Source organism: Netta rufina (genome assembly GCF_964035555.1).
Source record: "Netta rufina genome assembly, chromosome: Z".
Classification (NCBI taxonomy): domain Eukaryota; kingdom Metazoa; phylum Chordata; class Aves; order Anseriformes; family Anatidae; genus Netta; species Netta rufina.
The window spans coordinates 21,386,069-21,401,653 of NC_140126.1; the positions used below are offsets into that span (position 1 = coordinate 21,386,069).

At 37.2% G+C, this 15,585-nt stretch overlaps 1 protein-coding gene across 2 annotated transcripts in view; it reads left to right on the top strand.

Annotated features, from left to right (window-relative positions):
- AP3B1 (adaptor related protein complex 3 subunit beta 1) overlaps window positions 1-15,585 on the top strand; it is a 168,677-nt gene that overhangs the window by 75,748 nt on the left and 77,344 nt on the right. For both annotated transcript variants that reach the window (XM_084305457.1, XM_084305458.1), the window contains exons 14-15: window positions 2,249-2,358; window positions 13,902-14,078. In XM_084305457.1, coding sequence (XP_084161583.1) covers window positions 2,249-2,358; window positions 13,902-14,078 — 287 coding nt within the window. The remainder of the gene's footprint in view (window positions 1-2,248; window positions 2,359-13,901; window positions 14,079-15,585) is intronic.

Sequence of the window (15,585 nt, forward strand, 5' to 3'; positions counted from 1 at the left end):
GTGACTGAATATATGTTAGGTTTCAGAGAAGTGCACATGCTCCAGGGTCTTCAGAGATTATTCTACTCAGAGTAGCCATTACCATATTGCCTAGAAATTGTTTGAAGAAAACTAACAATGAACATAACATGATTTTTACTATGACTTGTTACTTAGTATACTAAGACTTATGAAAAATTGCTGATACCTCATTTAGTTTCCTTTTGTTGGTTAAGGTTTTCCCAACCAACTTTTCTGATATATTTATTTTTTATTTTAAGAATTTGCCTTGCTTTCTATGATCTTTAGATATAAAATAATTTACACGTGATTCACAACCTTTGTATTCATTTATCCTTGTCTTATATGTACTTCTTCTTAGATAACTGTAGCAGATTTACATTTTAAAATTTTCATAATAGCCATTCACAGTGCTAGTAATTTTCTTTCTTATGTTGTTTTCTGATTTTACTTATATGATATAAAAGCTGGTATCTTTGTGTCTTTGACTAGATGCATGTTATATACTCATTTTGGGGATTCTTCATGTGCACAAAGCAAGCCTTAGAAAGCCTCTCTTTTCTGAATTACATCAGCCTTTATTCTAACATTAAATACGTTAATTATAAATACATACTTTTGTTTTTACTTTCTTTTTTTTTGGTATCTGGACTCATGGAACCAAGTTACAGTTCTGATTCAGTTCTCTAAATTTGCTTCCACACACTGCACTAAAGTATTTCCCATGTTGACACTTCATAATGTTCACTTAAGTTCATCATGATTACTTCAATGTTGTCAACAATATTTTTAATAATGACTTCATGTCCACCTCAGTCTTTTGGGTTCGGTTTTATTTTGCTTAACCATTCCCCCTGTTAAGTTGTATCACAAAGTACTCAAGAGTGGAGGTTGTTTTACTAGTTTATCTCACTCTAAAAATTCCAGGTTGTCATTTTAAAATTTTAAGAATTTTCTTATTTTAATATCTTCGGTAAGAAAGTGGACAAAATACAATTCCAGTTCAATTGGTCTGTAAGATTATGGCAAATCTTGAGGTATATATGTAGATGTGTTATGGTTTCCTCTTTGCAGTATTAACCTTGCTTCAATAAATTAGTTAGAAAAATGACTGAGATGTCATGTCAAATAAAGGATGACACAAAAGCTGCAAGCTAAAATTTAAGTTTCTCAGAGGCTTATGGCATAATGTTACATATTCGGAGCTTTAGAATAGCCTTACTCTGTTTTTTTTTAGAAAGCGAACTTATTTGTAAAATAGAAATCTTTTCCCTATCCTGTACTTTTGAAACTTCATCTTTCTTGACTGTGGGATGAATGGTCCATGTATCAGTTTCACTCCTCAAAGGTAGGAATATTTCTGAGATGTTTAAGGAATGGTAGTTGTGTTTCTTCTTTGTTTTAAACATTGATACTTTAGGGAAAATAAGTTACTTCCTTTCTGTAGTATAAATGAAAATGAGAATTATGTTGAACTCTTGCAGTAGTCTTTTGTTTTGGTTTCAGCTTTGGCTATGTTTGACTTTACTTCATCTTTCCTTACAGGATGAGTTTACTCTTGCATAGAGGCTTACCTCTGCACCAGTGGTTTTTTTTTCAGCTTCAAAAATTGCACATTTCATACAAGTTGATCAGGCTGTGAATGTTACTTGCTACAGTAGTTAAGCAGTCCAATGCATGACTTTGACATAAATCTTACAACAGCTTGCCTATTTAGAAGCTTCATTTGAATGTACTAGAGATTAGGTTGCAGATCTGAGAGAGACTGTTTGGAAGGTGGAAAAGTGCAACAGAAATGTTTCAGTGTTTCTCTTGTTTAAGAATGAGCTGTCACTTTTAACATTGTATATTTCTTTGAACTGTTTGTATTTTTAATGCAGATACCAAATTACTTATTAATATACATAATTTCAATGAAAAGCAGATGTTTTTCATGCTGTTCCTCAGTTTGAAAAGGAGAAATACAAACAGCTTTACTAAAAGGCAATTTCAAAAAAAGGATGTGGTAGGATGCTATTTTTACATTTAGAACATTGCTTTGTCCTTTTTGCTGCTTATAACTTGCATCTAGAAGCTGAACTTCATATTACTTAGTAAAGTGGTTTACATCTTTGTTACAAAGCAAATAGAATTCACTTCTGCAAAACATATTTTGAAAGCTGATAACATCTTTGGCAATTAATTATTTATGACTTTTTCTTCTGCATAAATGCTTTTTAAAAGTAATAATTTGCTTTGTCTTAAACAGAAACTGTGGTTGCTGAAAGTGTTGTTGTCATTAAGAAACTGCTACAAACCCAGCCAGCACACCATGGTGAAATTATTAAGCATATGGCCAAGCTCTTGGATAACATTACAGTGAGTATTTTTGCACATTGCCTTGTTGAGTAATATTTTTCTTGTAGAGCAATAAAAATCACACAGTCTCCTTTGAATCTGAACCAAGGAAGGAAATAAATGTATTAGAGAAGTAGAACAATTTTTAAAATGTTTTACTTTTCATAAAATACATTTTTTTTCTCATTTTAAGAGGAAATAGAAGTTATCATGTGGATCAATTTATGCCTGAAGTTTGGGAGGCTACTTTTTAAGAAATACTTGAAATATTTAGTATTGCTAGTACTGTTATGACAAAATGAAATGTATTTAGACTTCAGAGCATGGAGTGGGTAAACTGAAATGAAAATAAGGGCAAGGGAGAGCTGAACTTGAGGATTCTCAAACTATTCTCTTAATGATGTGTGATGGAGTTTAAAAATCGCTGTATTATAAATTGTTTTTGGTACCTCTGTTTGTGGTTTAAACTGGTAGGCAGCTAAGCACCACACAGCTGTTTACACATATGCTCACCCTCATGCATCCCCTACCACAGTGGGATGAGGGAGAGAATTAGAAAAAAAAATTTAAAAAGTGCAAGAACCGAAGAGGTGGTTATCCCAGACAGGAGTACAGACCGGGAGAAGAACTCATTGAGAGCAGCCCTGTGGAGAGAGACTTGGGGGTCCTGGTGGATGAAAGGCTCAACATGAGCCAGCTATGTGCATTTGCACCCAAAAGGCCAACTGTGTGCTGGGCTGCATCAGCAGAGGACTGGCCAGCAAGTTGAGAGAGGTGATTATCCACCTCTGCTCTGCCCTTGTGCGTCTCCATCTGGAGTGCTACATCCAGGTTTGGAAACTCCTGCATGAGAACAATGTAGACATGTTAGACCAAGTCCAGAGGAGGGCTACAAAGATGATCAGAGGGCTGGAGCACCTCTCCTATGATGAAAGGCTGAGAGAGCTGGAGATGTTCAGCCTAGAGAAGAAGAGGCTCCAGGGAGACCTCATTGCAGCCTTTCTTAAAGGAGTCTTATAAAAAGGATGGAGAAGCATAGTTTGGAAGAGAAGGATGGCTTGGGTAGATACTAATAGGACAAGGCGTAATGGTCTTAAGCTAAAAGAGGATAGATTTGGACAAGACATTAGGAGGAAATTCTTCACTGTAAGGGTAGTGAGACACTGGGAGAGGTTGCCCAGAAAAGTTGTGGATGCCCCATCCCTGGAGGTGTTCAGGGCCAGTCTGGATGGGGCCTTGGCCAACCTGATCTAGTAGTGCTGGGTTGGCATCCCTGCTTATGGCAGGGGGATTGGAGTTAGGTGATCATTAACATCCCTTCCAATCCAAGCCATTCTGTGATGCTAAGTGATGTGGAATACACTTACTCACCACCAGCAAACTGATGTCCAGCCAGTCCCTGAGCAATTGCAGCCCCCTGGCCAATTCACCCTGGTTTTATGGAAGCATAACATTATCTGGTATGGGATTTCTGTTTGGCCAATTTGAGTCAGCCGTGCTTGTTGTGTCCTGTCCTAGCTTCTTGTGCACCCCCAGCCTCCTCTCTGGCAGCGCAGCATGAGAAGTAGTGGAGTCCTTGACTCAGGAACAACTAAAACATTGTTTTTTGTGTGTTATCAGCACTTTTTTCATCACAAATTCAAAGCACAGCACCATAACAGCTACTAGGAAGAAACTTAGCTCTAGGAAGAAACTTAGCTCTATCCCAGCTGAAACCAGGACGATATCAATTATTCTATACCTCTTACACCTTGATCAGGTCCCACACTTTCCAATACATTTCCATTGATTACCATCAATCTCCTGCCATTTCATATATGCACAAGTATCATTCCATTTGTCTGTGGGCCATCCTTCTAAAATGTCCATTGAGTTAATTTAGTCCATGACTTTGTGTTCCATCTGTCACAATAGTCCTTCAGGGCAGGAGAGATGGTATGTGTTATTGGATTGATGCATGCTGAAGCCAGCTCTCGTTCCATCACCACTGTGCTTGGCAGTTCAATCATTGCTGTACTTGCCCATCTCCATTAAGATTCATTCTCCATCAATTTGTGTGGTTCTTACTATAATACTATTGACGTGACACATAGTAGCCATAGTAGCAATGACCCCCTGCAGCCCCCTCGGTCAGCACAGCAGGAGGGCAGGAGGTACTCCAGGCATGCAGCAGCAGTTCCCCTGTGGAGCTGCAGCCAGTGGAGAGGAGCCCACGCAGAAGCAGGGGATCTGGGGGGAGCTGCTGCCCACCCATGGGGGACCCATGCTGGAGCAGTTTGCTCCTGGGGGATGGATGGACCCCGTGGGATGGAGCCATGTGGGAGCAGTGCTTGAAGAGCTGCTGCCTGTGGGCAGCCCCCGCAGGCTCAGTTCGGGAAAGATGGCATCCCGTGGGAGGGACCCACGGGGAGCAAGGGCAGAGAAGGACCGTGAAGGAGCAGCAGAGACAAAGCGTCAGAGACTGACTGCAGCCCGCATTCCCCGTTCCCCTGTGCTGCTTGAGGGAAGAAGGTAGAAGATGGGGGGAAGGTGATTTTAGTTTTCTTTGAGCTTCTCAGTGTTCCAGCCTGTTAGTATAGGTAATAAATATATTAATCTTCCTATGCTGAGTCTCTTTTGCCCATGCCTATAATTGTTGAGTGATCTCTCAGTCCTTATCTCGACCTCTAAGTCCTTTTCAGCCCTTTCCATTTGAGGAGAGGAGTGAGAAAGGACTTGTGGTGGAGTTCAGCTGCTTAGCTGGTAAAACCACCACAGCATTGTGCCCCAATTGTAGCCGAAATTGATCTCTCAATAATTATTTTTCTGTAGATGCTATAAATAAGACAGTTCAGTTTCCTAGAATTACATGTTTATTGATCACAGAATCACAGAATTGTAGGGGTTGGAAGGGACCTCAAGACATCATCGGGTTCAACCCCCCTGTCAAAGCAGGTTCCCTAGAGCAGGCTGCCCAGGTAGGCATCCAGGTGGGCCTTCATTAACTCCGGAGAAGGAGACTCCACAACCTCCCTGGGCAGCCTGTCCCAGTGCTCCGTCACTCTCACCATGAAGAAGTTCTTTCTCATGTTGGTGCAGAACCTCCTGTGATCCATTTTTTGACAATTGCCCCTTGTCCTATCCTCAGATAATGATTGAGCAGTAAATAGTTTCTAAATCAGTGAATCTTCTATTTTCCATAGTAATAAATGTGGGAATGTTTGGAATGTTAAAAGAAAAAGGGCATAGTCTTCTCAGTCCATTCTTTCAGAACATGCTGACCAGAACCTAAAGTGTCCCTACAAGAAAACTGGAAAGGGACTTTTTACAAGGGCATGTAGTGATAAGACAATGGGTGGTGACTTTAGACTGAAAGAGACTAGATTTAAATTAGATATAAGGAAAAAAATCTTTGCTGTGGGGGTAGTGAGGCACCGAAATGGGCTGTCCTGAGAATGTGGTGCCCCATCCCTGGAAGTGTTCAAGGCGAGGTTGTATGGAGCTTTGGACAGCCTGGTCTAGCAGAAGGTGTCCCTCCCCGCCCAAGGCAGGGTTGAAACCAGATGATCCTTAAGGGTCCCTTCCAACCCAAACCATTCTGTGATTAAACAAATAAATCTTCTGCAACTGAAATGTGTTTCGGAACTGTTAGTCAAACTTCATAGTTTATGTAGAGGCAATATAATTGTACTATAACTGTTCATATCCAGAATTTAAAGAGGCTGAGATATTGCTGCTAATTATATATCAAATAAGTATTACTTATTTTATAACAATCACCCATGTTTTCAGAAAATATGAGCAATAATTTGATTAATAATTATAGTCTTGTAAGTAATTATAGGATAATCTTACCATATGCATTTTCTGGCACTTCTCCAAATGGAGTTGTCATCTTACTAACACGTTTATTATACAAGAAAAAATCAGTATTTCATAAATATCCTATTTAACATTTGTAAATTTTGGTAGCTAATATTTATTTTTTTTAAATTAATACCTTAGTGGAAGTATTTCATATTATAAATACAGATAACTTTTTTGAAAATAACATTTTTTTACATTGGATAAAGGGAAAAATAAGACATGCAGTACTTGAACCACTGTAAGATACTAGCATTCTACAGTAATGAGGCTGTACAGAGTAACAGAAGATGGTGGTATTGGAGAGCAGTCTGTGGAAAAGAATGGTAATAGAAATAAACCAAAAATCAAAATCTGAATCTGAACCCTGCCTCTTGTTCAAGAAGGCAGTTGTGATAGAGATGCTGTAGGCTTTCCAGGATGGTTGTTTAATTCTTGTTTGACAACTTTCACTGTAGTTTTTGAATAACAGCTGCCTGAAATTTGTCTTCCTCAGATTTTTTAGAAATTTCGATTAAAGAAAAAAATTGGAAGAAACTCTTGTTTACAATGAATAGCTTTCCCAATGCTGTATCATTATCCTGAAATAACTTGCATTTTTGAAAATGTTTGAAAATTGCTTCAGACAGTTCTGAAAGGGGTAAAGATTTTTATTCATGTTTAGAAAACAATACTTTATAACTGCTGAGGATGTGAGTTTAAAATTTCATTATCTAATAAAACATTACTGAAATTTCCTAGGTTTGCCCGTGTAATTTAAATAATTATCTCAACGTAGGCAAGAATGATTGTAAGTTAGCAACATAGTTGCCTCAGTTTTTGTCCACTATAGGATATAAAGACACAAATAAATTATTCCTGACACTTAACAACATAAACGCGGAATACACATACGTACACACACAGACGCATATGCTTTTGTTGAGGTGTGTTTTACACAGATGTTTATTCTCATAGAATCATAGAATATCCCAAAGTAGCCATAAGGATCATTAAGTCCAACTCCTGGCTCCATGCAAGACCACACAAAAATCAGACCATGTGTCTGAGAACGTTGCCCAAACACCTCTTGATCTCCATCAGGCTTGGTGTCATGACCACTGCCCTGGGGAGCCTGTCCCAGTGCCCGAGCACCCTCTGGGTGCAGACCCTTTCCCTAACCCCCAGCCTGACCCTCCCCTGTCCCAGCTCCATGCCGTTCCCTCGGGTCCTGTCGCTGTCCCCAGAGAGCAGAGCTCAGCGCCTGCCCCTCCGCTGCTGCCCTCGTGAGGGAGCTGCAGGCCACCATGAGGCCTCCCCTCAGCCTGCTCTGCTCGGGGCTGAGCAAACCAAGGGACCTCAGCCTCTCATACATCTTGTCCTCTAGACCCTTCACCATCTTTGTAGCCCTCCGTTGGAGGCTCTTTATTAGTTTTATGTCCATCTTCTCTTGTGGCTCCCAAAACTGCATAGAGTTCTCAAGGTGAGGCCATACCAGCGCAGGACGATCACGTCCATTGACTGACTGGCTAGCAATGTCATTCATGGTTCATCTCAGGGTCTGACTGTCCCTTTTGGCTGCCAGGGCATACTTTTGAATCATGTTCATCTTATTGTCGACCAGAACCCCCAGATACTTTTCTGTGGAGCTACTCTCCAGCCTCTCATCCCCCAGCCTGTACGTATAGTCAGGGTTGCCTCATCCCAGGTGCAGGCTCTGGAACTTGCTCTTGCTGAGTTTTATGTGGTTATTGCCCAGTCCTAGCTTTTCTACAGCTCTCTGTTTTTACTGACCTCTTCTGTTAGGGAAATTTTTCTGTGCTCATTTTTCAATTTGGATTTAAATTTAAGAGACCCACCTTATTTTCTATGCAAAAGCATACCACTGTCTTGAAAGGACTCTTGCATTTAGACAAAGGAGAAACAACCGAATATGATATTGAGTGAGCTTGAAAGTAGCTGGGGGGCAGGGGAGTGCAAGCAAATAAATTATTTGGTGCTTCGTAGAATTGAATTTAATTTAATAGTATGTAAAACAACAGAAAGAATGAACAGAACAATATCCAGTTAAAAAAAAGCATGTAAGGTAAAAATGAACCTTTTGATTGTTTTGCCATGTTTTAGTTTAGGTAAATGTTGAACACTTCACCACTAAAATAAAATCGGTGGGAACTGGATGGAATGACATTTTGCATTGGTGCCTGAATTTGTTGCCCTGATGTGGTTATAAGCTTCACTTGTATTAAGCTGAAATTATAATTGTCAATGATGAGGTGCCTAAAAATCTTCCATAGCAATGTTTCTTTCAGGTCATCTGATCTGAAACTTACTCATTCATACGGAAGATCTTCAGAAGCCATTTAGAAAGTAACACGATGTATAGTAAGCTAAATATTATATGACCAACTATAATAAATGTTAGAAAGTTCAATTAAAAAATACAGAGCTCTTGTAGATCATTCACTCTTTTTATAATAAAACTTTAAGACTAGGTCTATTTCAGTTTGCCCTTTAACTAATGTTTCTTATCTAAAAAGAGTGCTTATTTTTCTCCCTTTGTTTTTGTATGTTCTCATTTATATGTTAAACTTTCACCTCAGGTGTGCCTAAGCAAAGATCTATGAGATCTATTTTCTGTGTGGTATTTGTTGTGTACCCAGATCTGTACACAGAACAGCTCAGTCTAGCTATATTCCAGGTTCTTTCCTCCACACTTCAAAAGCTGAAGGTCTGTTTTGTGCTTTTGTGTGTGTGTTGGTTTGTACTTTTTTCAAGATATTAAGAGAATAATTGGATCTCTGTATTATTATTTTTTTAAAGATCAGGAAGAAGTTACCATTTGGCTTTTAATCTGCTAGTGTGTTGTGATACTGGCTGAGTCTGAAAGTCCTCTTAACAGAGTAGCCTTATATTCAGCACTGGCCGATAATTGCTGCTTTAGGGATAAGAACTAAAATACAAGAGCAAGTTGATCATGATGTTCCTCCAACATACCTTCTCAGCCTCTTACTGGAGGCTTAAGATTGCTATCTGCATCATTATGTTCAGTAATCCAAAAATTGTACTCTAAATAACCTTTCACTCTTGTGAGAGGTTATTGTATCTCTTCTAAAACCTTTCCCTCTTCTCTTTGTCTTTCCTGATACTTGTGTGTTTTTTGAAATGGGGACACCAGAACTTGCACACAGTAGTCAGAATATGAAGAAATTTTTAGTGGCATAATGTTTTGTTGGTTTTTTTTTTGATCTTTTTGATCTTACTTTTCCTATGGTTTGTCTTCCTTTTGACTTCTGTTGAACACTGAGTTAATATTTCCAAAGAATTGCGGAAATATTCAAGATATTCTTCACTAGAAAGCATTTGGATTCTGTGAGTATGTTTAGAATTTTTTTTTTCTGAAGTTCTGTTGATGATCTTTCAAGGCCATCTGCGTCACCTCTGATCATTTAAAAATATTACTCAGTTAGTCACCTGCAACTCTTCAGGCATGGTTTTAGTTTGGATTGCTTTGAATAATTTTGTGTCAGCAGACTTTGTCGCCTTACTAGGTAACTCCTCAGTTACTCACAGCTCTGTTGAGCTGCATGTTTTCTCCTACAGGTCCCTGAGGGACATCTAATGATTTTAACTTTTATTTGCAACTGTTTTTCTGTCTTTTACATTTTTTATGGCCTTTTTAATTCATGAGAGTACCTTTCCACCTGGTAAAGGATGGAGTTTTTACAAAGATGCTGATGAGGAGCTTTTTCAAAAGCTTCTAGAATGTTTTCTCATTATATAATCATATCTATTTTTTTTAGAAAATGTCTTTCTTTTGAAACATCTATAGTCCAGAATTTGTCTAAGCGCAAATACTAGCAGTTTTAATCTGAATTAAGTTACAAGTGAATTGGCTAGACTAGGTTAATTAAATTGGGTTAACACCTGAGACTTTCTTTTTGTACCTTTTCTTTATGTTGACAGTTTGACGTTATCACATCAAAATCCCCTTTCCATTTCTGATTCCAAATAAACTTTTAAAAATTACAATTTCAGGATGCAGAAAACCAGACCTAATTTGCAATTTATTTGAATATCTACTTGTTTTGTGACAAATGTAGATAACCAAAATGGTTCATTTTAAGTCGTTCTTCAGCCTGGTATTTTGTGTACTAAGGTTAGAGCTGAATAACAATAACTTTTGAATTGTGCTGCTTAGAATGATCTGTTAAATCTTTATAGATGTTTCTCTCTAACTGCTGTAAGTAACCAGAATCTTAATTTGAAGGAAGAGAGTATGCCTGTTTTTTTTTTTTTTTTTTTTTTTTTTTTTTGTCATTGTTATTATTTACCAATATTTATTTATTTTCCTCCAGACAGGTAATGGGTTAAAATGGCTGTAGAAACTGCTTTCTGGTACCAAAGCTTGAGAAGTGCACTTAACCACTTGCTCAGGGCACATAGAATAAAACATAAGGCAAAGTAATTTACAATCCTGTTTGCTTTTGAGGACAATGCAGAGCAGGGCAGAATAATGGAAGTATTATTTCCAGCATTTTTGTCGATTCAAGGTCCCTACTCATGCTATACTGGAAAAGGCAATGAAGGTCTAGAAGTGGCTTCATTTCTTGTTTGCTGTTTTGAACACTTCGGAAACAATGGCTGCAAGATCATGCACTTGATATTACATTGTTGAGTACTGGAAGACTTAAACAGGGAAAAAAAGTCCGAAAATATTGTGTGATTTTGACCCCAAATGAATCCAGTGACACTGAAACATTGGGTTCATCAGTTCCTCGTATACTTTTCATTAAAATGGCTTCCACTTAGAGTTTGATTAAAAAAAATCACTAATTGATATTGATTCTTATTGCACAAAATTGTGTTGAATATATAATATATTTATATAGTAAGCTAACCACCTGATTAAAAGGCAGACTCTCATGAGATACATTATCTGGTTTTCATTGTCACTGTTTTTCAAACTAAGCTTTGTTTGGTTTGCTTATTTAACATTCTAAAATTATTTTTGCAAGATTTACATTTTGCAAACTGGTTTAATAGAGGGAAAAATTATGAGAATATAGCAGTGTGCATTTTTAGTGCTTTTAAAGTGTAGTCCTGGATTTGACCAGGAAAAGTATAATTCTAATGTTTGTCTTTCATAATATGTACTATTTTTGAAATTAGTCTGCTTTAAGAGGTATTTTTGCTTTATGAAAAGACAGTAATAGAAGAAGGGATGTTTCTAACAGGCTGCTGCCCAAAATGGGGTAGTTGGTGTTCTCTTGTTGAATTCTAATTTTTTAACAAGTCTATAATGAAATATTTAAGAAAAATAAATCTAGCATAACTGAAATCTGAAGTTGCCCATATATTCTTATTTAGAAGTATCTATCTGTACAGCAGGCAACTTGAACTGCTCCAATACTGGAAAATTTAATGTACCACTCAATTACTATTCTTTAGCCCAATTTAAAATAATAGATTGGGAGTGAGGTCTTAATGCAGTGTAACCTTTGGAACATTAGAAATAACCTCTTTCCCTTCTGAAATCAGTGTACAGTAATGACATCAGTCTTACTGTATTACAAGGAACATTTTCTAAGTACATTTGAAGTTTTTATATTTAGCAGTTGTTCAGCAGCTTGTTCCCCTCTCCCATACCAAAGGTCCCAAGACCATTTAAATTTTTTATCAATTCACAAAAAAGTTTTATCTTCATCTCATTCAATATTTATTTATATTTACGTATCTTACATCACTGTGTTATAGCACTCTCAATACAATATTTTGCCAATTATGATGTCTCTTCCTCAAATGTCTCTTCCTCCTTTTCAGAGGGATTTGTTGTTGTTGTTGGACTCTTCTGTTACCACTTTCCATGATATGGTTGATTTTTCTTTCAGTAGAAGCAAACCTTTGTTTATATTTTTGTTATCTCTGTATTTTGCAGCAATGTGCAATATAAAGTCAGGTACTTTGAGGCTGATGTTATTCAAAGAAGTTCCCGAGGTTTCTGGAGCAGTACAACATGGTTAATCATTAGAATTTCTTGTGGATATAATCAGTACTTCTTCAATATGGTTTAGTGAGACATTTATTAGGGACTGTGGACCATGGTGTGGAAAATACTATCCTGAACCTTGGTTGTAGTTTGCAAGGTTGCAAATTGACTTGCATTTATTGTCTTTTATGACTGTAACTGAAAAAGTAGTACTGCCAAATTCTAAATGCTTAAAGAGTAGGATTCTCAGCAGTTGTTTCCCATTGTAGTTCAGACATATATACATGCAATATAAATTATGGACAAATGCTGAAAAAGTAACTAAAACATAAATATAAGATAGTAAGAACTAGTGTTATGAGAATCTCAGTGATGAGATTCATGGGGGAAGATAAGCTCGAGAAATTCACCTAACACAGAGCTCGCAGTGATTTGAAAGTAACCTTATTTAAAAAGATCTGTATATGGTGTAGGCAGTAATTGAAGATGTTAGTGCATGTTTTTACTTAGAAAAAAATGCTAAAAAAAGTTAGCTGAAATTGCAATTACAGTTGGAAGCTTTCCCCTAATTATTTTTTTTTTTCCTGAACTACAGTCAGTCATTTTACAGGATAGAACAGTTAACGTTTTTTCAACATGTGATGAACAAGAATCTGTGTAGAACTGGCATTGCATCTGCAAACTATGGTGTTCAAAGACATGTTTATCCCTAAATGAATTTTCTCATCACATGCTTTTTCCATTCCACTCCAGGAAGGAAAATAATGTTATCAGGCGATATATAGTACAAATGCAATTTTTTATTTGATCACCAGGTAATATAGGATAGCCCACATTTGAAAATCGTGTGTGATGTAATGATTTGAAAATCATTACTACACATAACTCTTGACTGCTTATAGCTTAACTTTGCATGAAGTGTGATCTTCAGCTTCATTCTGTGTTGTTCCATTCTGCTTTCCCTCCATCTGTGGCACTACTGTGCTTTTTAAGTCAGCACCATCTGCACTGGGAGTTCATCCAACAACTGCTCCTTCCAGTTATTTCAGAGAAATGCAGTCAAGTAGCTCCAAAAAAAATAAGACCTATACGAAGTTTCTTATCAGAATATTTTCACTTAAGGAGTTAGATCCTATTCCAAAAAGGAGAAAACTGATTCTGAACTCTGGTCTACAGAATTCAATGTGCCTTGCACATTTGCAAAAATAGGGAACTTAGTGTCATAAAATTTTAAACAACAATGAAGAAAAGATAATAATGGTCTTAAATTCCTGTGCTTTTAAAGTTGATGGGCAGGAGTTGAGAAAGCTGTGTTGTTGGAAACTGTGTAGTTGGAAACTACATGTATGAATATAGTCACAAAAAGCACTGTTGTTTCAGCGTGGTGTTCAGCATAATCTCATGGCAAACATGCCCAACTGAACATCAAACACTTGGATTTTCTTCTGGCTACTGCCTTGTACTGTGAACATGAAGATGTCACTTCTGTATTTCTGTTTGCATTCCTGCTCTTTTTGCCTTCTCAACTTGTAATGTGTGTTTTTTTGGAATGATATGGGAAGATAAATATCTTTCATGTGTATGTACACTCAATCTACCGTAATGGGTGTGCTGAACAGGATTTTATTTGGGTCTGTATTTCTTTCACAGCAATTGTGTTTAAGTAGTATTTTGTTTAACTTCCTACTCACCACTGTGCAGGTAAACACATATTCTTTGTGAATATGTTAACTTAGAGTGTGTTATGTTTTCTCAGGTTCCAGTAGCAAGAGCCAGCATATTGTGGCTCATTGGGGAGTACTGTGAACGGGTTCCAAAGATCGCACCTGATGTTTTGAGAAAGACAGCCAAGAGCTTCACTAATGAAGATGACCTTGTAAAGTTGCAGATCTTAAGTTTGGGAGCAAAACTCTATTTAACAAACTCAAAGCAGGTAAGGCTTAAATACACAAGAGTATATATTTAAAGTCACAGTGGTTTTTGTGCAGTCTATATAGACCAGTGGTAACTTCTTTTATATAAATAACTAAAACTAGTCTACGGTATTCTATGAAGAAAAACTGAACATCAGGTTTTCAGAAGTCTAGCGGCCCAAATCTAAGACAGGAGTCCTTGAGTATGTTCTGTATTGTAAATATGAATATACTGATGAGATCACTCTTTTTTTTTTTTTTTTCCCTCTTCTTATTGAGGTTTGTAGATTTTTATTTTATTTTGTTTTTTAGTTCAGGTAAATAGATAGTATAGTAGTGTATAAATTGTATAAGTAATATCAGACCGGAGATTTTTTCAGCTGTGTTTTGCTGTTTTCTGGATCAAACAGCAGAATTTTCAGGGGACTGCTGTCAATTTGAATTAAAAGCTGCCTCTTTTTTGTTCAGGGTATCTAAACAGGCTAGCAACAGGCCTCAATGTCTTTCCATCAGTGCTCATCTTAAATACAGTAACTGCTTTCTCTTTTCTCTGTATTTCTTATTATTTCACTATTCCTTGTGAAGAGAGTGGGTTTTGATCATCTCTAGTAATAATCTTAAAATGACAGATAATACAGAAGGATGAACTTAGATCTCCATAGCTGTAAGAGGTGCCAGCTGACTCATTCATCTCAATGACAGTACTGTGAACTTTGTCACTTCCTAGCTATGGAATATAGCATCTTGACACTAATTTTTCACTGTAATTCCAATTATTACTATAAAAGGTTGTAAAAATGTTTTCCAAATATATAAGGAATAGGTTGTCTGAGATATATATGCTTTTCTTGGACTGCTAGACCTCTTTGTTTTCCAGTAGCTTTAACAGCATAGGATCTCACATCTCTGCAACTGTGGTGTCTTCTCTTTCCTTGATAGCTTTATCCAACTGCAGACTTGATCCATCTGAGACTTTATTCTGTAGGGCATATGGGAGACGAACTGTCTAACCTTCCATTCAGATAAGAACAAATGCTTGTCCTGTGCTAATGCTTAGCATTAGGTAGTCTAAAATGGGTGAGTAACGAAAGGTGACTTCTTTCTGTCAGTGCTCGTCTTAATGAAAGTGCTGACAGAGCTAAGGTAAGATTGGTTTGATTATCTTAATTGTTTTCTATTGGCACGTTATGTAAGATTTACTTATTTTTCTAGATAGCCAAAAATCCATAGCCTATAGTTAGATGGTGATTTTGTGATACTCCTTGTCCAGTTTCACATAATCTTGGTTTGAAATACAATAGTGGTGATAAAGCAGAAGAAACTGTCTCCTGAGATTTCTAGTAAATGATGAGTATCATGGAAGGGTGTTTTCCTCTTTTAGTTTTAGGTTGTGGAGTAACGAGTTTCCTTCTCAAGTCATCAAGATATTCATATACAGAATTTGAAAAGAGTAGGTTGATGATCTGGCTTGACTCAGAGCTCCTTCCAAATTAGAATACATATTTCTTCCTTTAAGAGCTCACAGCA